This window comes from Thamnophis sirtalis, unplaced genomic scaffold (genome assembly GCF_051295495.1).
Source record: "Thamnophis sirtalis isolate CommonGarterSnake01/CBP01778 unplaced genomic scaffold, rThaSir2_p1.2 scaffold_3, whole genome shotgun sequence".
Taxonomy (NCBI): domain Eukaryota; kingdom Metazoa; phylum Chordata; class Lepidosauria; order Squamata; family Natricidae; genus Thamnophis; species Thamnophis sirtalis.
Window position 1 is genome coordinate 97,978,438 of NW_028261383.1, and position 27,557 is coordinate 98,005,994.

A 27,557-nucleotide genomic window follows, 5' to 3' on the forward strand; every position below is an offset into this window, starting at 1 on the left:
GTGCCTCATCACTGGAGGTTTTTAAGAAGAGACTGGACAGTCACTTATCTGAAATAGTATGGGATCTCCTGCTGGAGCAGGGGTCTGGACTAGAAGACCTCCAAGATCCCTTCCAACTCTGTTCAGATTCTGACTTCTCTCTATGTGTGAGAGTTACAGATCAACTTTGGCCGTCTTATTCCAGTGTGTGGACGCTGTTGGGGACTGAATGGGGCGAAATGGAGTGGCTGCGGGTATTTGAACCCTCTGGAGATGAGGTTCTTCCATCTCTGGTTCTGAATGAGTTTGCACTACCCCAGACAGGCTGTGCAATCTGGGGGTCCTCCTGGATTCATATCTCCTGCTCAAAAAACAGGTGGCAGCTATGGTCAGGAGGGTATTTGCACACATCTGGATGGTGCACCAGTTCCGCCTGTACCTGGACTGGGAGATCCTGCTCACAGTCATCCAGGTCCTTGTGACTTCTCATTTAGACTATTGTTACCGATTATAAAGGTGGGTTACAGTAGTCTACATTTAATAGCTAAAAGGGATGTGGTGGCTCAGTGGATAAGACACTGAGCTTGTTCATCAGATAGGTCAGCAGTTCGGTGGTTCGAATCTGTGTAATGGAGTGAGCTCCCGTTACTTGTCCCAGCTTCTGCCAATGTAGCAGTTCGAAAGCATGTAAAAATGCAAGTAGAAAAATAGGAACCACCTTTGGTGGGAAGGTAACAGTGTTCCTTGCGCCTTCGGCGTGCAGTCAAGAGCCAAGGTGGCGCAGTGGTTAAATGCAGCACTGCAGGCTACTGCTAGATCAGCAGTTCAGCGGTTCAAATCTCACCGGCTCAGGGTTGACTCAGCCTTCCATCCTTCCGAGGTGGGTAAAATGAGGACCCAGATTGTTGGGGGCAATATGCTGACTCTCTGTAAACTGCTTAGAGAGGGCTGAAAGCCCTATGAAGCGGTATATAAGTCCACTGCTATTGCTATTGCTATTGCAGTCATGCCAGCCACATGACCACGGAGATGTCTTCAGACAGCGCTGGCTCCTCAGCTTTGAAACGGAGCTGAGCACTGCCTCCTAGAGTCAGGAATGACTAGCACATACGTACGAGGGGAACCTTTACCTTTAACCATTACATTACATTGGGCTGTCCCTGAAGATCATTTGGAAACTTCAACTGTGCAGAATGGGGCTGCGTGCATATTAAATGGCACCTGATACACGGCACACATAGCACCACTTGTGCATTAGCTGCACTGGTTACCAATGTGTTTCTGGGTACAATTCAAGGTGCTGGTGGTTACCTTTAAAGGTGAATTATTTGTAAACTACATGGCTTGGGACCGGGATACCTGAAGAATGGTCTTTTTCCAAGAGTCTCTCTGCCTTTCAACGAGATCTAGCAGAATGGGCATGCTGCAAATCCTGTCAGCCCAAGAGTGTCACCTGATGGGGATCAGAAGACAAACTTTTTCTGCATTGGCTTCTACTCTATAGAACATCCATCCTTCTTTCAGAGATTAGAATGATCTTTCATCAGGCCCTAAAGACCTGGCTATATTCCTGAACCTGGGCTGCTGAATGTGTTAAATGCCCCATTTCCTAGCTGTATTGCTAACTGGCCAAGTAATCTCTCTGCTTGGTATATTTACTTTGGATATTTCCATTTTTTTAAAAAAGTTTTCAGTATTTTTTTGATTGGAATGGAACATTAGATGGGCGGCTATAGAAATGGGATAAATGAATAAATAAGCAAACAAACTTTAAAATCAGCCCTGAAAAGAACATTGTGAGGAAGTTTCATAAAAATGTGCGTCCATATCTAGCTATTCAGCTATTATATTAGATAGGCTCAGTTGATGGACCAATGTTTCCATTAGACCACATCGCTTCTTAACTCCCCCACAAGAGGGTCTAAACAATGTCGATTCTTTCATTTCTGAAAGGATGCCTTCACCCTACAAAATCTTTGTACCTCCATAGATAATGTTATACTGTTCCTGCCAACTAAATCCTACACTCCTATTAAGTTGCTGGCAGCAACAAGTGTTTACAACCAGCAAATTGGAAAAGCCCTTCGGTAGAGTTCCTTTGCACTTCAGCTTCAAAATCCATCAAAGAGAATCCCATGCGCTCCTAAGTGTGAATGAACATGCTAATAAAGACACACAACCATAGCCTCAAGAACTAGAATAGATCAGGATCTCCCTGGGAATATGCCAGCATATGCTGGAATCGCATGAGAAAACTTGCCTTCTTATAATCACTTCCTTCCTGAAGTTCTTAAGGTTTCATCTGGACAAAAAGGGGAAGGTAATTGTCTGTTTTCACACAGCAGAAGCAAACCACCCCTAGTTTCAAACGAGCAGAGAATCTCTAAGCACAGCACTGCAGAGTAGACCCACCAGTTGCAATTCTTTTGCCATCATTGCAGGGTCCAAAACAAATCCTACATTGGACAGATCATGCAACCCCCGGATGTTTTGAGGCTTCTTCAATTACCAGCCATTTCAGAGTATAGAGCAGGAATCTCTCCCCCTCCCACTTCAGTTAGCATAGATTGGGGTCCAAAATTTCCAGTCCATAGCCATATAGGATTTGTTCCTATCCATGACCCAAAAATAACAGTCCATCGGTGTCAAACTTTTTACCCAGAGGTACACGAGGCCCCCCAAAAGTTCATGATAAAAGATAGTATCCTGTTTTCCCCAAAATAAGACCTCCCTGGATAATAAGGCCAATCGGGCTTTTGAGCACATGCACTAAAATAAGGTCCCCCCCAAAATAAGCCCTCCCCTAAAGTATTTAGACGCATGCGCAGCCGATCCCTGCCATTTCCTCGGGGCAAGGGGGGGCATGCCCCACATGCACCTGCCATCCACATGGAACAGCCTTGCAGAGGCTGCTCCCGCAAATCCTAGCTACTGTGCCCCTTCTCCTAGTGGTGGCCGCAAAAAGAGCAGCGGGCCCAGTAACGGTAGGTCTGGCAACAGTGTGCCAGAGACAGAGACAGAACTTCTAGCCCTCTCTGAATCAGCTGATTCATGGGCCGCAAACCAAAGTTAAGGGGCCTCCTTCATCTCAAAAATAATAAGACCTCCCCGAAAATAAGGCCAAGCGCTTATTTCGGGGGGGGGGGAGGTTTAAAAGAAAATAAGACCCTATGTTATTTTCAGGGAAACACGGTATCATAATATGAATTATAGGGGGAAAATGAACGAAAGGGGGTTTCTACTGCATAAATAGCAGGCAGATATTCCAATGTAAAAACTATGGAGACACACAGTTCAAAGAGTTCATCACACAGAGCAAAAGGATTGGGTCGTGCCCAAGATCCACATACCACTATAATTAGCTAGCTACCATCCTCTAGGCCTGGAATTAATATAGGCATTGGCAATAGCATTCCAACAGAAGACATAGCAATAGCAATAGCAGTTAGACTTATATACCGCTTCATAGGGCTTTCAGCCCTCTCTAAGTGGTTTACAGAGTCAGCATATCGCCCCCACAGTCTGGGTCCTCATTTCATCCACCTCGGAAGGATGGAAGGCTGAGTCAACCTTGAGCCGGTGAGATTAGAACCGCTGAACTGCAGATAACAGTCAGCTGAAGTGGCCTGCAGTACTGCACCCTAACCACTGCGCCACCTCGACATACCACCACCATCAGCCAAACCCTTGAGGCATGGCATATAAAAACCATAGCAGTCCCCATCACCACCAGTTATGAGGGCACCAACCGTACCCAGGAGCTACATCGCAGAGACTCATAGAACTGTCCAGGTATTCCCTAACTTAGTTGCTCCAAGATTCTCCACCCTCAGAAATTATACAAGAGATCAGTAGAAACAGGAGATGCTGACCCAATGCCCCTTGAAATCTCACATAACTGTATCAAACAACAATATCCCTCATCTGTGACCTGCAAACAAAGCGTCAAATATGAATTTACCATGGAAAAGAAAGAAGAAGGAGGCAATTCTGCAGAAGTTTGAAGATGCTATGACAAACTCTTACATTTTCCAACGGCAGAGTAATGCCACTTAAAACAACTGCGGCGTTAACGCCCTGCCTGAACTCATTTTTTTGCTTTCCAGAAATTTTTAAAAAAACTCCTCCCGTATAGTGTGTGTTGGATGCTCTGTTTTCCAGTGATTGTGGTAGATGTTAAGGATGTGCCCTGCATAGCTGGTGTGGGTGCCTCTCATTCTCTTTGTCCATCTGTCCAGTTGCATGATAGCACTTGTGTTTGGCAATGTGCTTGTCTCATGTGCTTGTCTCTCACTTTAAAGACGTCAGTCCTCATTGAGAAACAATGATTGGAACTGGCAACTCGGTTAAGTGAAGGGGTTGCTAAGTGAAACCTCCATTGTACTTATGGTCTTACATCAGCTTTGCTTTACAGACTTGTGAAAGTCATCATGGCAAGGATTGGTCCCAAAAGTACTTTTTCATCAATATTTTAACTATGAATGGTAATTGAATAAGGCAATCCCTAAACAAGGACTACTGTATTTTCTTTGTCATGGGCAGTTTGGGGGATTGCCATGGACTTTGGGATAGGTACTCTTCTCAGCACTCCCTCAGACAGGTAGTCTATGTCAGCGGCCCCTAATTTTTTGTGTAACAGGGACCGGTTCCCTGGACTGGAGAGGGTGTGGTTTCACATGCTGCTTGCATCCCACGAATGGAGCTTTGCTTGTTTGTGTGGCCTGGTTTCTGGCATGCCACAGACTAGTGCCGGTCCACGGATCAGGGAGTGGGGATCCCTAGGCTATGTTGAGGAAGAGAATGGGCAAGAAGGTTGGCAGGATTAAGGAGAGAGAAGACAATTGTATCTTTTCCTCTGGTGCTTTAATGCTGCTTCTTATACTTGTTTTTCTGTTCCTCCTTCCCCTTTCCTTTACCCCCCACACCTTTGGTTTACATATGGGATCACTGGGAAAGAGACTAGTACTGTATTCAGTAACTGTCAGTTTGTTCCTCTTATAAGGGCCTTTATGGGAAACTCAGAAATTCTTGTTGGCAATGGACGAAGATTCGATACATAATCCACCCTGGTACCTCCTGGTCCCAATTCCATGACCATGTCCTTCCAAAACTACCAACCAGGAAATTGAATAGCATTATTTGTGACATGCAAATATGGAATTATTTTAGGCCAGAATTACTATAATGAATAATGTGGCCAATTTCATCTTGATTTGTTTAAAATCTCTCTCTCTCCTTCTCCGGTTATAGTTTGGGGTTTGATTGATGGATTCCAGCTGTGGTTTAGCTGTTCTTGTTTTTGGTATTCTGGGCTTGTTTTGCCCAGCTCTTATGAGACTCTGTGCAGGTTGGAAGTATTGAATTGCTTTTATCATCCTTGTTTTTCCTGCATTTTTACTCCAGTTTACTTGCTGAGTTTCTCCAAACTCTTGATGCCAACCAAAAACAAAGGTCCTCAGTTACTTATTGGGATTGATTCTGGTGTTTTGGAAGGAATTTCAGATTCCTTCCTTCTTTCTTGGCCTTTTATACTTATCCAGAGAGATGAGGAACCATAGTTTTAAAATACATCTCTCAACCAAAGGAGCATATCTCAGGTCAAGTTCTTCTTTATTTATACGTAGCTGCATCCACATATGCAGCACCAACTTCTTGTAAAGCTCAACAGCAAGCATGTACAGTGAAGAAAATCATATTAAACGATAGCTACCAGATCTGGGCTACTAAATTCTAGATGATCATTTGAAGACAGCAAAAGTATATGTATCCAGATTTCTGTAGACTAACCTGGTAGTTATAGTTTAATGTTTGTTTCATAGTAAACCAACGAACAAACAATCAATCTGTAGTCCAAATCATCTGGATTTTTGCACCCCAAATATGGTAAAAAGGTAACGGTAAAGGTTCCCCTTGCACATATGTGCTAGTTGTTCCGGACTCTAGGCAGCGGTGCTCATCTCTGTTTCAAAATCGAAGAGCCAGCCACAAAGACGTCTCCGTGGTCATGCGGCCGGCATTACTAAATGCCGAAGGTGCATGGAACACTGTTACCTTCCTACCTATTTTTCTACTTGCATTTTTATGTGTTTTCGTACTGCTAGGTTGGCAGAAGCTGGGACAAGTAACAGGAGATCACTCTGTTACGCAGCAGTAGGGATTAGAACTGCCGAACTGCCAACCTTTCTGATCGACAAACTCAGCGTCTTAGCCACTTAGCTACCACATTCTCCCCCAACTATGGTAGACCTCAAATATATAGCGAATATTCTGGAATGAGATTTCCCCTCCTTTCTTTATGGTCTTATTCGTGCCTCTCTCCTTAGATCCCAAAACTGCTGAGACCGAAGATGACATCTGTGCAGAATGGGAAGTTAAAACAATCACCAGTGCACTGAAAACATATTTAAGGTGAGTGAGGAAGTTCTTGTATGTGTTTACAAGAATGATCTGCTTTTCAGTGTTAATTCTTCATGAAGGATGCTTGGACTCTGTTTAGAGTTTCATTTCCTAGCTGTTTGTTTGTATGCTCTTGTTTGAATCTAAAAGAATTCCATTGGTTATCAATGTTAGTATTCTGTAATGTAAAAACTAATGGCTAATCATTCCCATCAACAAATATTTATAAACATAATTTTCTCAAACTCACTGCATTACATCTCAGAATTATTATCAAGATTTCAGCGTTAACTATCTCCAACAGCATTCTGATTTTCAAGCAGCCTTTCTGTAAGGTACTTTGATGTTTCAGGTTTAGAAAGCAACTTTTCTCTTACCACCTGAAAAATTGTCTTACTTTATGAAGTTTTACAAGAGACGGAGACTTGGTTTGAGTTCAGAGTTTATTTATGGTTGTATTTTAAAATACGTGAAGAATATTATTTATTCTAATATTTACCATAATGTATTATAATAAATACAATATTATTTTAAATATTTATACCTTAAAATTAAATATTATCCATAATATTTATAGAATATTATTTATGGTTGCCTTTTAAAGTATATGAAGAATATTGATGAAAAATATGGTTATTTGCAGGGATAGATGGTGTCATTCTATGGAGCAATAAAGCTAAAGTTAAGCCCAGTACAGTTCCTAGTACTGTGATGGCAAACCTATGGCACACGTGCCACAGGTGGCATGAATAGCCCTCTCTTCAGGCATGCAAGCAGTCATCCCAGCTCAGATCCACTCCGCATATGCACACGCCTCCTGCCGGCCAGCTAGTTTTGGGGTTTCTACCACACATACGTGGGGGACGGGGCACATGTGGGAGATGCATGCGCATGCACGGGATGGGTGGGTCATGTACACATGTGCGGGGACATGTGGGGATGCAGAGCCCCCTGTAGCCCATTTTTGGCCCAGGAGGCTGCAGGGAGGCCTACAAGGCCCAAATGGGGCACAGGGGGGGGTCATGTGTGCATGCCCAGGGGCGGGAGAAGCTTGGGTGTGTGTGTCATGCATGCATTGCATTATGAGTGCAGGTGCAGATGTGCTTTTGGCACTGGACCACAAAAAGGTTAGCCATCACTGTCCTAGTAGCTTCAGTAGATTTCTTAGCAGCAATGTAGAAGTAGCCCAATGATGTTTATAATTCTGGCCATTCTCTGGAGTTTTTCCATCATGTACTAATCAAATCTGATCAGTCTTAGTTTCCAAGTCCAGAGAAGGAGTCTAGGAAGCACTAGTCTAGGAAAATCAGGAAACTATGGGCGAGAGGGACATTATGCCAGAAGCCTGCTACTTCCTTTGACACTTTCTGAGAACAATGTAATTTATTACTATTAATCATGCTGCAATAAAGATAATACAAAGATTTATTTGGCAGCCTGGTTATAAACCTCAAGCGTAAGAAAGAATAACCAATAATCTCTTCAGTTCCTATCCAGATTTCTTTTCTACTCTCTCCACATTTTGACAGGCTTTTTTCCCCAGAGCTGGAATAAATCATTTAGAGGCGTGAAGAGAAGATCCTAATCTTAACCGAGCCTTTTGTGTTAGCAAATAACAAACCAGAGGCATTACTTATCTTTGGTGAGAGGATAGTTAATAAAAGTTGAAGATTTTCAACCTTATCCTATTCCCAGGGGTGGGAATAGGATAAGGGGTGTAGTGAACCTCTTGTAATTCCAAAGTAAATTTCCCAGTGTATTGAGTGGAGGAAAACTCAACTTATTCTAAATCAATTTATGGGGAACGTGGAGGATCAAAAAGGATCAAAAAAAGCACCAAACCACAGGAAGTTCCATTTCTTTCTCAAAAAACTGTAGTCTGCTGCATAATCTTCGGACAATCTTGACACATACAGTAAAGTTTTTTTCTGGAGACCAATGGTTTCCTCCTTAGTGTTGTAAGTGTTAGGTTGATCCATTATCTACAAATAAATCTTCCTCCTTGCCACTCCATAGACAGCCATGAAGAAGAAATGAAGCAAGTTCTTCACCCTAAGATATTTCAAGAGATAAATTAACTCTACAATAAATATGATTGCATTTTTGAATGAAAGGAATCTTTCTTTTCCTATCCCATTCCTGCAGTGCTAATGATGCCTTTACTCTGTTAAAAGAATGGATACAGTGGCAATAGCAATAACGCTTAGACTTATATACTGCTTCACAGTGCTTTACAGCCCTCTCTAGGTGGTTTACAGAGTCAGCATATTTCTCCCAACAAACTGGGTCCTCATTTTACTGACCTCGGAAGGATGGAAGGCTGAGTCAATCTTGAGCCACTCAGAATTGAACTCCTGGACTGAGCACTGGAGTCTACAGTACTGCGTTCTAACCACTGTGCCACCATGGCTTTGTAATAGTACTTGACAATAGATGACTTACAGTTGCAAATAGTACTTTTTTTGCCAAGTATATTATTGTTCTTATTTGTCTATGCTTTAATCTGTATTCCAGAATGCTCCCTGGGCCACTCATGATGTATCAGTTTCAAAGAAGCTTCATCAAAGCAGCAAGTAAGCAATTTGTGACAATTTCTTCAACGAAGCTACTAAAAAAAGTATGACTGAATGCAATAGAACAGATATTGGGAAATTCTTTGGATAGCTTGTATAAGCCTGTGTTAACTAGAGCTTGCAGCCGCGCGAGCGATTGTGGGTGCACCTCGGTGCACCCGCAATATATATATTGCTCCTATTGCCATGGCTACTGCCTCTGTAGTATGAAGTTATCCTATTTTGTTCTTTCAACCATGAGATAGTTACTGACTTTTGGCTACTCTCTGGGTTAATCAGGACTTGAAATAGATCTCCTGAGCTCAAATAATGAGCTTCCTGCCATATTATCCTGCCCTCTGTTGGTATGGATATCTGGAGATTGCACCTGTGCCTTCTAAACTCCTGGATCCTCCTTCCATCAAAGCTCCACATAGTTAGAACAGGTTGTGAGGGTTCACCCTTGCCAAAAAAAAATATTAATTAGTCCTCAGTGACAAAAGCTATGCAGCATCGAACCATCAATAAATAATAGCCCATGAAGACTCCTGAATGAGAAACCTAGATATGGTAAAACCTCAGAAATATCTGTGAACTCAGCCTTTTGTTTTGCAAACATTTTCCATTTTTAATAACTTACCTGTTGGAAGATGATGATTCTTTTCTGAAGCAAAAGCCACAAATATGTAAACAGAAATTAAAAATAAATTGCTCTAACAGATTGGATTTAACAAACTATCTTATGATGAGTATAACGGTTAGTCACCATAATAAACCTGTGAATATTCAAAGTATTTCCCAGTATATTGTTCTGATTCATTCAAATACTCTGGAGATATGTCAGTACTATTATCTTCATATTTCTTATGAGTGTCGGAGAGGGAATGGCTTGTCTAAGGGATTTTATAGTAGATACAAGATTTGAACTGAAAATTCATATTCAGCCTTTTTATCATTTTACAAAACTAGTTTAGTGGAAGGACAGAAACACATAAACATCATTTAACTTTTATCTCTTGCATTCGGCAAAAAATAGCTAGTGCTTGATTGATGGAGGTGGCATTATGTGCAAATAATAAAAGGGATTATTAAAGATAAGTTAATGCTTTTCCAGAGTCCTGGTTGCTAGTGCTTGGGGATGAAATAATACTGGGTTGATTCTGCAGATGTATAGAAAGGAAAGAGGTGTGGAAAGAAGGAAGGAAGGAAGGAAGGAAGGAAGGAAGGAAGGAAGGAAGGAAGGAAGGAAGGAAGGAAAAAAAGAAAGCACACACACATGTACATATGAGAAGTGACTCCTCCCCAATTTTTCAGGTTTATCATAGAAGTAATTTAATGTATTTATTTTAATAATGTTTTTATAGAGGTTATGAACATAAGTCAATAGGAAAGTTGCCTCCAGAAGTTGTGAATGCTCCAACACTGGAAGTTTTTAAGAAGAGATTAGACAACCATTTGCCTGAAGTGGTGTAGGATTTCCTGCGTAAGCAGGGAGTTGGACTAGAAGACCTCCAAGGTCCCATCCAACTCTGTTATTCTGTATATTATCAGTCTGTCTTCAAAATGTAGTATTTTCCTAAGATAATATTTGAGTTACTTAAAATTGTAAAGTTATTTTTAAATGGATTTGTAGAATCTAACAGTTTTGATAACAGTAAAGAGTTTTTGTAGATGGTGGTAAGTATACACATTTTATTAATACAGTTAATCAAACACGTAAATTTCTGTTTGCTTTTTGTCATTGGTAGCTTAATCATAAAGCCAAACTCCATTAAAAGAGTATTTTGTCTTGGTACAGAACTGGAGAATCAAGAATCCAGAATTTCAGAGATCCATAGCTTAGTGCACAGACTTCCAGAGAAAAATAGACAGATGCTCCAATTACTCATGAATCACTTGGCAAAGTAAGTATCCTGTTTTTCATAAACCTTTTGGTTTGCTGCTGATTTCAAATGGAAAAGATGTAACTTAAGAGTATAGGTACTGTTCCCAAATCTCCAACTCTGTTGTCTGGGTAGGATTCCCAGTCATTCCCTGGCATGACCAAAAAGTAACTCAATCAGATTAATATTGATGATCCATACCAACACAAGCTCTTGCTAGGAATGATTTTATTAGAGCACTTGCTTGTACTGAAGAATGCAAATTTCTTTTAATACCAAAGTTGGAATCTCCATAAAGTACTTCTTCAGGCTCTTTGCAGTCTACATCAAATATATATGTGGCATTAGACAGTTATTTTGTGAGGATAAAAAAAGTCAAGGTTGCTTTCCTTATTTTTGGGAAAACTTCTGTAAGACACTATAAATTACAGTGATTTCACAAAATTGGGCAATAATAGAAAACGGGTACAACATTTATACCTCTCAGACTGGTGTAAAAGGCAGAATAAATGACTTGTGCTATATTGATCTAGATTCTAGAAGAATCTAAGTAAGAATCTAAGAAGCATAATATAAATTAGATGGAAAGAAGGATGGATGAATGATAGACAGTCAGATGAAAAATCTGACTGTCCAGTCTCTCTATAAAAGCACAGTAAAGCACAAACATATGTGATTTTCATGGAATGACACTTGGGTAGTTTTTGCTTGGTTTGCTTGGCATCTGAGCAATATTGAACCTATTTAATGTTTGGAAGAGAGACCTATGGAAAATATCAACACTTTAGACTACGAATTTGAGGAAAAATCCAGAAGGTGCTGGCAATCCATACCCTTATTGCTGCCAGGATAACTACATAAATGTATCCATGTGGGAACCAAAAGTTGAGTTTTACTTTTGATTTTACTTATCTTTACCATTATACTAATCCTGCAAGGTAGGGGGAAGGGGGAAGGAAAGGGAAAGGAAAGAAAAAATGGAAAAGAAAGGTCTCATGCTTTCTGAGACAAAAATCAAACTTGATATGAAGGATGCTGAACTTAAATAAGAAATGCCTGTCTTTTGTTCCTCTGCGAATAAGTCTATGTTTTTTGCTCTCCTAAGGTGCTATTATCAACCCTGGGAAATTGTGCTTCTTGGATTCCTCCTTCCCTAATTAATAACTGCTTTGGGTGATTTAACTTCATAGAAGAGTTGTGAGGCAGAAGGATTTTAAATCCCACTTCCTCTGTGACAGGGGCCCAGTGGTGGGTTACGACTGGTACGCCCCGGAACCGGTGTACCAGTGCCTGTCAGGAGCACTGGAGGGCCCACCCGCCCACCCACGCTCCTTACTTGTATTTGAGCTCTTCAGGGCTTCTGCACACACGCAGAGAGTGTACGGTGCCTGCGCGATGCTCTGCCAAGCAGCTGGAGTGTCATGGAGGCGTCATGGAGGCGTCATGGAGCATTGCAGGCAGTATGTATCCATGCGCTGCGCATGTGTGCACGCATGGTGCGTGCGTTCATGTGGTGGACGCCAGGCCCCGTTGCACCGTACCAGTTGCACCGGGATCCGGAACCCCCCACCACTGCAGGGACCCAATACATTTGTTCCACTCAGAGGCTTCCACGGAATTTGATCTTTCTTTTAGAATGATGAAAGAAAGATTGCAACCTTGTCATTCTCCATACAGACTTGTGTGCATGTACAAAAGGGGCAGAGCTTGTTTCCTGCATTGTGATTTAGTTGGTTTTGTCATTTGGCTTCTCTCAGGTATATTTGCCTATTTACATTATATCTACTGGTTAAAATATTGAACTAGGACTGGGTAGATTCAGTCAGAAATTCAGACACAGATACAGACGTATTTGTTTATTTTTTGGTAAATAATACAATCTTTTAAACATGAGTTCTACAAGTAATTCATTAATAAACCAACTCTGCTTTGTGCTCCAGTTTCTACAATGTGAATGTTTCCCACCAATTCCTGTTATTTATAGTAGATAGTGCTATTGCTCAGTTAAGATGACTATTTATGTTGCTATTTGCTGGTCCAGGGTACTCTCTGAAATCCAGTATTGCCTGGAAATTCCCACTTCAGTCTTTTAACATCTCATGCTAGTTAACTGTGCTTTGGTGTGTGTGTGTGTTTGTGTGTGTGTATGTGTATGTAGGAGCCATTTGATTAAAACCAGTGTTTTAATATAAATATAAATGAGTAAATATTAAAATTGCATGAACAAGTTGGGGAACAACATTTTCATACTTCCAGAAAGGCAACATTGGATGCCATGACAAAAATGTATATTTTGGTTTGAAATTAATGATTTTTAAGTGCAGCATTTTTAGATTAATAATGGATAAATAGCAAAATTATATAGTAATATATTCATTTTTACTCTTTTCAACCAATAGAAATTTTGCAAGAAATTATGGAAAGAGGCTCAGGATAGTGTCTGTCTGTCCTTCACTGGGATAACTGCCTGAAAGCAGACGAGAAGTATATCAAATGTGGTGAAGGGAAGTAGTTGGCAAAAGAAAGATCAAGTTGCCAAAATGGGCCAGATCAGATCATAGGAATATAAATAGTCTGTCTTTGTTTCCTATAACACTTGTGTATAATTCATAGACAGAACATAAGGGGAAATAAAAAACACACAAAATTACGAAATATACATTGTCTTCTGTATGGTAGTCCAACTTTTACAACTAGCTGTTTAATAAACATCTCAAATTATGTCAGAAAGGGTGCTTTATAGCTTGTAAAGCACATTGTAAAATGTCCGACCAACACCCTACCTCATAGTCCCATGATTATATTTTGGCTCCTTGTCAACCTTTTGCACTTAGACTAGTTGCCAAGCACCCTGCGATCATATGGTTGCCATTTGCAATCCTCTCTGCTGATTTCCCCAGATAGTCAATGGGAAAGCTGGCAGGGAAGATTGCAAGGTGGTGCTGCCTGCCAAGAGGGCTAGATGAAAGATCTGCCTGGCAAGTAGAATAGCAATAGCAATAGCAGTTAGACTTATATACCGCTTCATAGGGCTTTCAGCCCTCTCTAAGCAGTTTACAGAGTCAGCATATCGCCCCCACAGTCTGGGTCCTCATTTCATCCACCTCGGAAGGATGGAAGGCTGAGTCAACCTTGAGCCGGTGAGATTAGAACTGCTGAACTGCAGATAACAGTCAGCTGAAGTGGCCTGCAGTACTGCACCCTAACCACTGCGCCACCTCGGCTCCATTTCTCAGCTGTGCCGCAGAAATGGGGCTCACGTAACCAAAGATTCAAATACCGTTTCTGCAGCCTGGCTGAGGTATTCCCTTCTGAACGTGAAAAATATACTTCCTAGCCTTCAGAATGATGGTGTTTGCTAGCTTTCTAGCCCAGGGAAGGCTGTAAAGCTAGTGAACACCATTGTTCTCATAATCATTTGGAAGGGCCTTCCTCAAAAGCAGATGGATGCTTGCAGCATGATGTGAGGTAGAAAGGCCATAGCTCACATTGGCCAGGTGTGCAGAAAAAGGAAAGTGGACCCAAGAATGGCGGAGTGGTATGATGGCTCCTCTCCTGGTGTTCTGCTTAATGACCCATGTGGTCCCTTACTGACCACAACTGGGAGTACTGAGAGCAGTCATGGAACAAGTGGTCACATTGGCTACTTAACACTTATCAACTGTTCACTTAACACTTAACAACTGTTTTGATGAATGATCTTAATTGTGGTTGTATGTCCAGGACTGTTTGTTGTATCTACTTTAGCCTAAGTACATACAGAACAGAGGTGGGTTCCTACCAGTTCGCACCTATTCGGTAGAACTGGTTCGTCAAATCTACCGAACCGGTTAGAAAAGGTTTCACCAGTGGACCCGGAAAGCAGGTCACACCTACAGAAGAGGTTCCAAAATTTTTTGAAACCCACCACTGGTCCTTGGATATGATTATTCTACACTATCATGCTCATATTTATAAAACTCAGTGCCTCTGTGAAAGGTAAGGATGACTACTGCGTTTGTGGTGCAATCAGAACATTGCGTGTGTTGAAGTTGTTTTAACGCAAACCAAAGATGCCTTTTAAAAAACAAGTGTACATCATATTCTTATGCATGCCAGTGCTGTGTGTGAGGTAATTTAAGGTGGTTCTGATAAGTGTCGTCGGCATCTTCACATGGGCAGCAAGCCACTCCCATCTGGTCACATGGATGGCAAGCCACTCCCATCCGGTCACATGGGTGGCAAGCCACTCCCACAAAGTAGGCCACACCCACAGAGTAGGTTCGAACAATTTTTGAAACCCACCACTGATACAGAATAACTTTGTTATCCTGTGTATTTAGATATATTATTTCAATTAGTATATCAATTAGCTTGAAGTAATATTATCATAATCATTATAATGATTTGTTAAAAAAATGTAGGGAAGAAAAGGAAGTTTTTTTCACCCCCAAATATAATTTGTCATAATTCTTGTATAGTTTAGAATTTTCTCTCAAATGTAATTATTCCTTTGTTTCTGGTTTGGTACATGAGGCATGACATTTTTACAGCATATTTTTCTCAGTTGCCCTAGTTTCTGTGGGTTTTGGTTTATTTCAAAGCTAAACTAAGGCAGTGGTTGAATCAGCATCGCGTCAGTGATCCGAAATATTTGTGTAACCAAGCTGCTTGCCTAGTGTTGATTGTGTTTAACAGAAATCCTTTGTGGTTGCCATTTGAAGACCAAGCATTTTAAGGCTCAAGATCCTGTGGCCGGGCTTCCATTTGTGAACCGTTCAAGCTGCCTTAATTTTCTTAAGTCATTTTATTTTTGCCCAAAGAAACTGAGGAGGAGATTCTCTTTTGGGTCCTAAATTAAAACTAAACTGTTTGTGCAACAATCCTAAGAATTTCTTCGTAGGATGTCACATCCTTAAATTTTTCTAACATAACCAAAGCATTCTAAATATTCTCTTCCTGTTGTTTTCTTGTTTATAGATGTCTGCCTAATTTTAATAGCAGCTTTTTTGGTGCCTACATTTTATCCCCCGCCCCCGCCACCACCACCATTCTGCCATTGCTCTAACTTTTACATTCATATATATTTATTTTCTAAGAGTTGGTTCTGGATTTCTTCTTTTCTAAGAAATAGCTCTGGTTTATTTGATGGGTATTTGTTAGTTGCGAAGTCGTGTCCGACCCATCGTGACCCTATGGACAACATTCCTCCAGACCTTCCTGTTCTCTATCATCCCCCAAAGTCCAATTAAACTCACGCCTACTGCTTCAGTGTCTCCAGCCAGCCACCTCATTCTCTGCCATCCCCTTCTTCTTTTGCCCTCAATCTTTCCCAGCATTAGGCTCTTCTCCAGTGATTCCTTCCTTCTTATTCTCATTGATAGGTGATGTGTATTACAGTATCTTAATTATACCTCTAATTCTGATTTTGATTGATGTTGGCATTACCTACTTTCCTCTCCCAGCCATATTTGATTTCCTTCTACAATTTATGCCCATGAAATAAAATATAAGGAACATATTTCCAAATTCAGTTAAAAGTTGCAAAGTATTTCTAGAAAGGTTGATTGGTTACTTCAATATATCTTTCAGCACCAAGCAATTAAGCTCATTTTGAGAATTTTTCAGCAATTGACTATATCTAGTAAACTTGTAAAACATTGTGGAACAGTGTAAAATTTTTCATAGATTCTGCCTCAATTTAATTTTCTTTTAATTGCTGTTCATTAGCCTGATACCTGTCATCTCTCATGCAAAGTAATCAATGTTCACTTGAGTGAATACTTCCTTTTCAATTTATGTTTCTATTGCTCTGAGAATAATTCATTTCACTTACAAGTTCACAAGTTCATTGTATTTAAATACTATGTGATATAGTATTTTTAATGTAACTTCCCATTAAAGAGTGTAAAGCAAAAGATATTAGTTTAAAGCTTTAAAGTTTCTGGTCTTAGTTTTGTTCAAGTTAACACATCTCTCAGTTTTTATAATTTTCTCTAGTTCTCCCAGCAGAAAATTCATGTTGTGTTATTAGAATTTTATGGTTTAAAAAAATTAAAACATTTTTAATGATCTCTTAGTTTATTATGTATGTTATTAAGTAATTTTGTACTATTGTCCTCATTATTGAGCAAATGAATCATGAATAAATATATGCTGGTTTGAAGGAATTATTGTATTAACCAATCCACATGCTAATTAAAATTCAAAGCTTCTGTTTCGTACATCAGATTTCCAGCCAATGAAGATAATATGTTAGGAGAATAGAGATAGGGAGTCATGTTAAAAATCTGCATGAGTTTCACAAACTGAGGGATTTTGATCAATAACAGATGCATATCTGAAAAATCCAAAATCTATTGAGATTTGATTTCGTGTAACAGAAGCTTCTGAGTGCTTTTCAAGGGCAGTTCCATATAGAACACATACTGATAGGTCAGGAATCCCTATGAGTAGGGATTCCTGGCCCAGGAAAGATGTATCTGATTCACAGCTTGCAGTTGCTCAAAGGTCCCTGCTCCTCTAGCAAGATTCATGAGTCCAGGAGAAATCCATCCAAGACCTGAGATTGTAATTCTCCATGGATTGAAGAATCCCAATCCCAGAGCCATTCTGTTTTGCCAGGGTTCAGTTTCAGCCCATTGGTCCATATCCAGGCCCTAACAGCCTCCTGGCATTACAAGAGAGAGGTCACAGCATCACTTAACTCACCATGGTCTGAGACATTCAGCTGGGTGTCATCAGCATATTAATCTCTCTTAACCTACATGGTTCTTGTGGCAATACAATAAAAGGAAATCCCCAGGTAAGCTTCTGAGGAAAAAAAGGCAAGAAATTTGATAAATGAAAAAGTAACATGCATCTTGTTTTCCCCCAAATAAGACCTCCCCGGATAATAAACCCAATCTGGCTTTTGAGTGCATGTGCTAAAATAGGCCCTCCCCAAAAATAAGCCCTCCCCAAAAATATTGCAATGCAGCAGCAGCCGTGAGGTGACCATGCTCGACACATCTTGCACCTCAAAAATAATAAGACCTCCCCCAAAATAGGTCTAAAAATAGGGGTAAAAAATAAGACCCTGTCTTATTTTCAGAGAAACATGGCAGATTTTGAGAGGATAACTACTAGGACCTCAGATTGAATATTTCCCATTTAAGGATTTAAGATCTGATTTCAGCTGTAGCTTCTGGTACACTCTGGATCAGTTCCTAACTCCCTACTTCCAGTGAGTTTAGCCCAATGACTTTGCTTCTCCTTAAAAACAAATGATAGCTTCTGCTCTTCCCCTAAGATATGAATTTAGTTGTGGGTGGGGGGAAGGCAGAGATGGATTCAGGCTTTTCTTGGCTCCAGGATAGTAGATCTTTCTAATTATGGTTTATGGTTTTTATGGTTTTATTAGCATTTGTAGGCCGCCCTTTTCCCTGAGGGGACTCAGGGCGGCTCACAGAAAACCAGGGAGAGGGGAATACAACATTAAGACAACAACATATAATAAAATAGTAAGCAACATCCATTCATCATTCGGGCGGGGTAGCGATTCTTATCCCCAGGCCTGACGGGCGAGCCAGTTCTTCAGGGCTATGCGGAAGGCCTGGACGGTGGAGAGGGTACGAATCTCCACGGGGAGCTCGTTCCAAAGGGTAGGGGCTACTGCTGAGAAGGCCCTCCTCCTTGTAGTTGCCAGCCGACACTGGCTGGCCGATGGGATGCGGAGGAGGCCTAATCTATGGGATCTTATAGGTCGTAGGGAGGTAATTGGCAGAAGGCGGTCTCTCAAGTATCCAGATCCACTGCCATGTAGGGCTTTATGGGTGATTAATAGCACCTTGAAGCGCATCCGGAGATCGACAGGTAGCCAGCGCAGCTCGCGGAGGATAGGTGTTATGCGGGTGAATCTGGGTGCACCCGCAATCACTCGCGCGGCTGCGTTCTGCACTAGCTGAAGTCGCCGGATGCTCCTCAAGGGCAGCCCCATGTAGAGCACATTGCAGTATTCCAGCCTAGAGATCACAAGGGCCCGAGTGACTGTTGTGAGGGCCTCCCGGTTCAGGTAGGGTCGCAACTGGCGCACCAGGCGTACCTGGGCGAATGCCCCCCTGGTCACAGCCGTTAAATGGTGGTCAAATGACAGCTGTGGATCCAGGAGGACTCCCAAGTTGCGGACCCTCTCTGAGGGGTGTAGAATTTGACCCCCCAGCCTGAGTGTTGGAATATTGGCCAAATCTTTGGGAGGGAAACACAACAGCCACTCGGTCTTTTCTGGGTTGAGCACAAGCTTGTTAACCCTCATCCAGTCCATAACGGCTTCAAGACCCCGGCCCATCACGTCAACCGCTTCATTGATTTGGCACGGGGCGGACAGATACAGTTGAGTATCGTCCGCATATTGATGGTATCTAATCCCGTGCCTGCGGATGATCTCTCCCAGCGGTTTCATGTAGATGTTGAATAGTAGGGGGGATAAGACCGAACCCTGCGGCACCCCATAATTTAGGGGCCTTGGGGACGATCTCTCCCCTCCCACTAACACCGACTGCGACCTGTCCGAGAGGTAGGAGGAGAACCACCGTAGCACGGTGCCTCCCACTCCCACCTCCCGCAGTCGTCGCAGAAGGATACCATGGTCGATGGTATCGAAAGCCGCTGAGAGGTCAAGGAGGACCAGGATGGAGGGATGTCCTTCATCTCTGGCTCTCCAAAGATCATCCATCAATGCGACCAAAGCGGTTTCTGTGCTGTAACCGGGTCTGAAGCCTGACTGGAAGGGGTCTAGATAGTTTGCTTCCTCCAAGGACCGTTGGAGCTGGAAGGCCACCACCTTCTCAACAACCTTCCCCAGGAAGGGAAGGTTGGAGACCGGGCGATAGCTGTTAAGAACAGCTGGATCCAAGGATGGTTTCTTCAGGAGGGGTCTCACCACCGCCGCTTTCAGTGCGGCGGGGAAGTTCCCCTCCCGAAGGGAGGCGGTTACAACCGCCTGGATCCAGCCTCGTGTCACCTCACTGCAGTTAGCAACCAGCCATGAGGGACACGGATCCAGAACACAGGTGGAGGAACTTACAGCTCTCATGGCCTTGTCCACATCCCCGGGGGTAACGTCCTGAAACTCAACCCAGAGCTGTTCTACTTGGTCCCCTTGTGCCTCGGCTGGAACTGCGGGGGTGGAGTCCAAGTCCGACCGAAACCGAGCAATTTTGTCCGCTAAGAATTGGGCATACTCTTCAGCTCTGCCCTGCAAGGGTTCCCCCGCCTCCCTTTTGTTCAATAGGGAGCGGGTTATCCTAAACAGGGCGGCTGGACGGGACTCAGCGGATGCAACCAGGGTGGCTATATGGGATCTTTTTGCTGCCCTAAGTGCTCTGGTGTATTCCCTGGTGCAGGTGGTTACCATTGCTCGGTTCGATTCGGACTTATCGGACCTCCAGCGGTGCTCTAGGCATCTCCTCCGGCGCTTCATCTCCCGGAGTTCCTCGGTAAACCAAGGGGGTCTCCGGGATCCGCTGCCTCGGAGGAGCCGCAGTGGCGCAATCCGGTCGAGAGCCTCCGACGCTGCCGAGTGCCACGCAGCAGCCAGAGTCTCCGCCGGACTGTGGGCGAGAGTGTCAGGAATAACCCCAAGCTCTATCTGGAACCTTGCCGGTTCCATAAGGCGCCTGGGGCGGAACCACCTGGTCGGTTCCTCCTCCCTACAGTGGGGGTTTGGCCTCCGGAAGTCAAGCCTCAGTAGGCAGTGGTCTGACCACGACAGGGGTATGATGTCGCTCCCCCTCAGACCAAGATCACAAATCCACTGCTCCGAGAGAAATACAAGGTCAAGCATGTGTCCCGCTGAATGGGTTGGGCCTCGAATTACTTGGGTCAAGCCCATGGCTGTCATGGAGGCCATGAACTCCTGCGCCCCATCAGAGTTTTCACCGAGCGACGGCAAATTGAAGTCCCCCAGGACCATCAACCTAGGGAACTCAATTGCCAGCTCGGCTACCGACTCGAGGAGCGAGGGGAGGGCTGCTGCAACGCTGTTGGGAGGCAGGTACGTTAGCAGCAGACCCACTTGACCCTTGAGGTCCAACTTTAACAGCAAAGACTCACACCCGACAATCTCCGGAGCAGGGACCCTACGAGGAACTAATGACTCCCGGATAACGGCGGCCACACCCCCACCCCTTCCCTGGGCTCTCGGCTGATGTAGCACCTGAAATCCTTCTGGGCACAGCTCTACAAGGGGGACTCCTCCCTCTGGGCCCAGCCAGGTTTCAGTAATACATGCCAGGTCTGCCCTCTCGTCTAAAATTAAGTCCCGGACGAGAGGAGCTTTATGAACAACAGACCTGGCATTTAGCGACAACAGCCTGAGACCAGGGTCCTGACTACGTACGGCATCTGGTCCTGGAGTGGGACTCCTAGGGCCGGAAGGAGGGATCTCTGCAATGTAGCGAACCCTCCTTCCCCGGTAATGGCCTGCCCTAAAGCCCCCGCCGTATCTGCCCCTCCCTGTTACGACCGCAATACCCCGACCCTCTCCCGTGTCTCTGGTCCCCTCAACCACCCCCATGGCCCCCGCAACTCCCGGCAGGTCCTCCGAATCATACATACTCAAGCACTCCCCCAAACAGTCCCCACGTAAAAGTTAAAAACACAAATTTACAACAATATGGTCATAAAAGTGGGACATTCATTCATCTCATGCGTACCTCATATATAGCCCATGCAAAGGGAGAAGAGAAAGATGAAAGAAAAGAAAGAAATTATAAATTGCGCAAAGTTAGTTAATAAAGTCTAGTGGGAGTCCGATAGAAGGCTGTAAATGGTCCAGAAAAGTATATGTCCAAAAAGAAATACTAACAATGTCCACTGGAGGGCGTCTAGGTTCTTAACACACTGCCTCTCTGATGTAATAGTGCTGGCTGATGGTAAAGGTTTCAGATAAATACCCGTAGCAGCCACTAGAGGGAGTTCAGTTTCCCGGCTAACACAGCACTCCTGAGGAAGTGGTAATTGTAATGGTGGCAGCTGATGGTAACAGCTGCCACAGGGGGTCCGTAAACTAGTTCTTCCAGTTTTTCTCCTAAGCCAGGCCGATAGATGGTCAAATCTTTTAAGGTCCTGCAGGCACAGCGATGAAATCGTGGCAAAACGTCCTTTTAAAATGCAGGGGGGGATAGGAGCAAAGCTGTAACGGAGACAGGAAGTCAGTTCCTCTGCCTCCCGGTCCCAGTCCCAATCCAGTCTGGACATCTCTCCTGGGCCTCCCACCTCCTCTTCGGGGCATAGACCAGCCCCACGATGTTGGTTAATCAGTGAGGGGATTCGGCACTTCTCCAAACGGCAGGGCCAGAGCCTCCGCCTCTCACACAGAGCCGTCGCCGCCGCTTCCCAGCTGTTTAACAAGTCCGATGTAAAAAGCCACGCCAGGGAGGATCTCGTCGTTCCGGAGCTGTTCCTGGAGCCGCTTAAGGGCGGCCCCCTCCCTAAACGACCACCTCCCTGGGAAGGCTGAAGGCTGGTGCCCAAAAGGAACCCCTCCGTTACCATATTAGGGGTCCTGGTCGCCACGGTTAATATCTTCTTGGTCACAAGCATTCGGAGCGGTGGAATTCGGCAGCCATTCTATTTCCCACACATGCGCAGTTAATCCTCTTCCCCTCCAGCAGAGGGAAATCTGCTCCCTCTGCTGGAGGGGAAGATCTCTCTTTGTATAATGTTAAGCATGCTTTACTTTGAAGTCTCCCCTGTATATTTCTTTCACCCCCCTGTGAGGGAAGTGCATGGTTTGTGATCATCCACATGAGCCATTGTTAAAGCCTTCATGCAATATTCAGTCTGATTTGAGGTGAACAGAAGGGTATGTATTAATCTTTAATTGGGATAAATAATTCTCTCCATCCTCTTCCTTCTTCCAAAAATACAATAGTCTACAACATTAAGCTGTACATGAGTCAGAGTCAGCATTTTCTTACGTTCAGAATTTAATACATTCATTTAAATGGTATATAGAATTTGTACAATTCTGTTTTCTTGAGTTCTTTTATGTACAGTGCATTCAGAAAGTATTCAGGCCCACTTCACTTTTGTCAATGTTGTTATGCTGCAGCCTGATTCTGCAGTTGAGGAAATTCATTTTTATTTATTAAAAAGGAAAAAAAACTAAATTAAATTGATTGGACACGATTTGGAAAGGCACACAGATTTCTATAGAAGGTGTCACAGCTGACACTTTACTACAGATTGACTCCATTCAAGGTGTGGAAACATGTCAGCAACAATCAAGAGAAATGGGAAGCATCAGAGCTAAATTTCACATGTTGTTGCAAAGGGTCTGAATACTTGTGCCAGTATGATATTTCATTTTTTCCTCTTTAATAAATTTACAGATATTTCTAAAATTCTGTTTTCACTTTTTCATTGTGGGGTAATGAATGTGGATTAATTAGGAAAAAATGAATTTTAACAACTGCAGAATCAGAGTGCAGTATAATAAAAGAGAAGGGGGTCTGAATATTTTCTCAATGCTCTGCATACTTTGGGAAGGTTATCAAAATATGGTCTGCTGGAAAATAAATATATCCAAGAGTCTCTATTAGAACATTTATTTATTGGTTGGTTGGTTGGTTTCATATACCATTTCCACAACTATGTGTGCCATAAGATTTGAAAGGAAATGCACAGCTATGCATTTCTGCACAGACCCCAAAGTGACATTGAATACTTCAAAGCTCTTTTCGTCTAATTTTAATGGTATTAATGAGACTAAAATATGTACTTGCACCTTTATGCTCAAATCCTGAAATTTTTTCGTAAGTTACACAAGAGGATTGTAGATATTTGCATAAAATATGCTTGCCACCTACTTGTGATTAAAAAGTTATGCATCACAAAAAATTGGCACATATCTTTTTAAATATGTGGAGAAAGAAATGATAAAAGCATGTGCTCCAGCCAAACACTTCATTCCAACTGTTGCCATTGTGCAAGGTAAAGAAAATACTTTTATCTAATAACCAGTTCTTCCTGGTTACTAGATAATGAATATTGTTCATCCATCTATGTGCTGGTATAAGCCATAAAGTAAAAAAAAAACCATCTTTTCAAAAGCAGCTCTGTTCGTTTATTTGAGGTGATGATAAAGGAAGTTGTTGGAACATAAAAATCCATCTGGCCTAACAATCTTGGTTTCACTAAACACCAGATAATCAAAATGGGATGCCAGCAATAATTTACAGCTGGTCCTCACCCTTATGACCATCCCAGCATCGGTCAGGTGATCAAAAGTTAGTCACTTAGCAACTGGCATGCATTTTCAACCATTGCAGCATACAAGGGTCACATGACTGCTATTTGTAACCTTCCCAGATGGTTTCCCACAAGCAAATTCAATAGGAGAAAGCCAGATTTACTTAACAACCACTTGATTTATGGAATGGAATGGAATGAAATGGAATGGAATAGAATAGAATAGAATTCTTCATTGGCCAAATGTGATTGGACACACAAGGAATTTGTCTTCATTGCATATGTTCTCAGTGTACATAAAAGAAAAGATACATTCATCACGAATCATAAGGTACAACACTTAATGATAGTCATAGGATACAAATAAGCAATCAAATCATACTAGGAAACAATCAATATAAATCGCAAGGATACAAGCATAATTAACTAATAACTACAGACATTGCCTTAATAACCGTGGCAACAAGACAGTAGAATCAAATGTGATTCACTTAATAACCACCTTGCTTAGGAATAGAAACACCTGGTCGCAATTATGATCATAAATCAAGGACTACCTGTATGGTGCAAAAGTTTTTATCTTTTCCCCCCAAAAAAGGTTAGGGCATGCTGTGTACTAGGTATAAAGCATTGATTATCTCCCCCCACCCTAATTTGGGGTAGCAGGCTTTTTATTAATGATGAGGTGCTTCCTTTGAGCTTTTTTTTCTTCTCGATTATACTGAAGTATACATAGCCTGTAATTAGTTCTATTTCAATCACATTTGGAACCTCAAACACTTTTGTTTTTCTTTAAGAAAACAATTTCAAAATACTCACAGGAAACCTTTCACAGTTCTGAAATGTGTTCACTCTTTCATACTCGCATGGCTTCTTAACAAACTCAAAAGTGAGAAATTGCCTCACGCTCTTCCAGGATATTGTAGAAAATGGAGCTGCTCCCAAATGACTTTAATAATAGTAAAATTTTGTTGAGAATAGAGCATTCTATTCTAAATTTTCCTTTGCTTTTCATAAAATGAAGAACACAACTCAAAAATAATTTATACCTAATGCTAGTGCTCTCTCCCTCTCTCTAAATCTGGAGGTTATTTTAGTTGTAGGCTCAATTTTACTATCTTCTCACTAGATTTTAATTATTCTGTTTTGCCATATGATTTACCAGCCAGGTAGGGATTCATCATACCAGTTTCCCTTCCACATCCCAATAGCACAAATGTAGTTTTAGGATGATCCACAGTTGTCTTCTCTTGTTTAAATGCAACAAATTAAGATTTGGGAGCAAAGAACTTAATTTAATCACCATTTTGCCTTGAACAGGTACAAATCCTGGAGTTGCAAAAAATTTCCCTTTCCACATAAATGGTACATGAAAAAGTAATTTCCATCACCCCCTTGAGCCACATTTAGCCTGTGTTCATTGGTCTGGTTATTGATTGGTTGTGTGCCTTCAAGTTGGTGCTGGCTCTCAGCAAATGCATAGATTTTCTCCATGACCTTCTGTTCCAAATCTGGTCCTTCAGATCCTTCAACGGTACACTCATTGCCGCTGTAACGGAGTCCTTCCTCCTTGCTGCTAGTCAATTTCTTCTCTTTTTTCCAGCTTTCCAAGCATGAATGTCTTCTCCAGAAAGCTGTGTCTTTACGTAATAGTTCTGAAATAGGATAATTTGAACTTGGGCCTTTGAACCTCGAGGGAGAACGCTGGATTGATTTCTTTCAGTGATTACTTAATTGTTTCTGTGGCTGTTCAGGGTATTCTCAAGAGTCTTCTCCAATACCAAAGTTCAAGAGTGTAATTGTCTTCTTATCCTGCTTCTTCAAAGTCCAATTTTCACTTCCACAGAGTATCAGAGGGAATACCATTGCTTGAATTATACCGATCTTTTGAGGTATATACCATGGCATCTGAATATTTTCTGTAAGTCTTTGTGGCTGTTCTACTGAGTACTCGGCTGCAGCATATTTATTGAATGCTTCTTCCTGTACTGTTGACAGTTGGTTTTAAAAGACAGAAGGTATCCACCATTTCACTATCTTCAGTACCAGTTTTAAAGAGAACTAATTTTTATGTTTTATTCTAGTCCCTATTTAGTCCTATTTTTTCACTATGTCCTTGACTATTATTCTAGAGTTTGGAGATTATTGCATTTTCAGTTATCAGAGTGGTGTCATTAGCATAGTTTTCGTTTTACTGACATTTTAAAACCACGTTGATCTTCTCCATCCAGTTTCTCTTGATTTATATTTAGTATATATAGACTGAGTAAATAAACGAGTGAGAAATAGTGTTTTCTCACCTTTTTGCCACACGTGAACTAAAAACATAATTGGTCTAATGAGGTGGGAGCTGCAAAGCTGTCAAGCCATCTTTCTCCTTGAGAGTTTTGCTAAAATGAGGACTCAGAACCGATAGTGAGAAAGAGTTTCAACAGGACACAACATTGTTTTGAGAAAATACCAGTGTTGCTGGGGATTCAAATACTCTAGACCAGGCCCCAATCCGCAGCCCATGAGCTGCATGCAACCATGGACAGCTCATAATATGGCCCCACAAGGTTGTCAACTTTTAATATTATTATATGATTTACATACATTAACCATATATATATATATATTATGTAGCCCAAGACAATCCCTCTTCACTCAATGTGGCCCAGGTGAGAAAAAAAGTTTGGACAATCATCTCCTACACAAAATAGTTAACTTTACAGGATCACACAACTGAAACAGTCATTGTGTAGAAGGGCCTTAACCACATCATTGAAGATAATTGGACTAAGCAAGCAGAAACATTTAGCTTACATTCTTAAGCTTCAATATTATTAAGAAGCTTCTTTATAACTTAGGTATTAAAGTTGCAGGTTGTTTGAGAAAGACAGACAAGGAAGAGTACAGAAGTATGTAAAAATAGTTCTGAATATGAAATGGTATTCGTACTAAGGCAATAGTTATTCTAGATTCCATTTTGTGTATACCTACCTATCAGAAAAGTCTAAACAAAAATTATAAACTGAATAACCATAGGGTTAATTTAAATTAAATGTTACTTAAAAAGGATATTTCTTATTAAGTTTCTAAACTTAATGCATGCATAACATGTTTCATACATTTCATGAAATGCAAATTTATTTTTTATATTTCAGCATTTTTCATGTGCGCATTTCTTATGCATATATAGCCATTTAGACCCTAAAGTGATTTCAGAACAAAGATTGGATTTATAACTATGAATCTTAATTTTCCCCTCTGGCTTTCAGATATTTTCTTTGCTAGGTCATTTTCTTCTGTGGCATATTAGTACATCTTATATTAAATACTGTAATGTTCTCTACTGCTATAATGACAAGAATAAATGCCAGTATTTGTTTTGTGCTATTCCGGCTACCTGTTCAGATCATGTTCTCATCTGTTTTCCTAGAAAAGTGTACACTAAAAGACATCCGCTTCTCTCATACAAGTGGCCTTTTCCTGGGCTGAGGATATAATAGTGATTCAAAGCAATTATATTTGGGCATTGTTCTTCAATGGTGAA

At 41.9% G+C, this 27,557-nt stretch overlaps 1 protein-coding gene across 5 annotated transcripts in view; it reads left to right on the forward strand.

The window, feature by feature from the left end:
* Positions 1–27,557, forward strand: part of ARHGAP26 (Rho GTPase activating protein 26) — a 256,484-nt gene that overhangs the window by 161,880 nt on the left and 67,047 nt on the right. For all 5 annotated transcript variants that reach the window (XM_087709586.1, XM_087709588.1, XM_087709587.1 and 2 more), the window contains exons 15-17: positions 6,303–6,387; positions 8,890–8,948; positions 10,726–10,831. In XM_087709586.1, the coding sequence (XP_087565712.1) occupies positions 6,303–6,387; positions 8,890–8,948; positions 10,726–10,831 (250 nt within the window). The remainder of the gene's footprint in view (positions 1–6,302; positions 6,388–8,889; positions 8,949–10,725; positions 10,832–27,557) is intronic.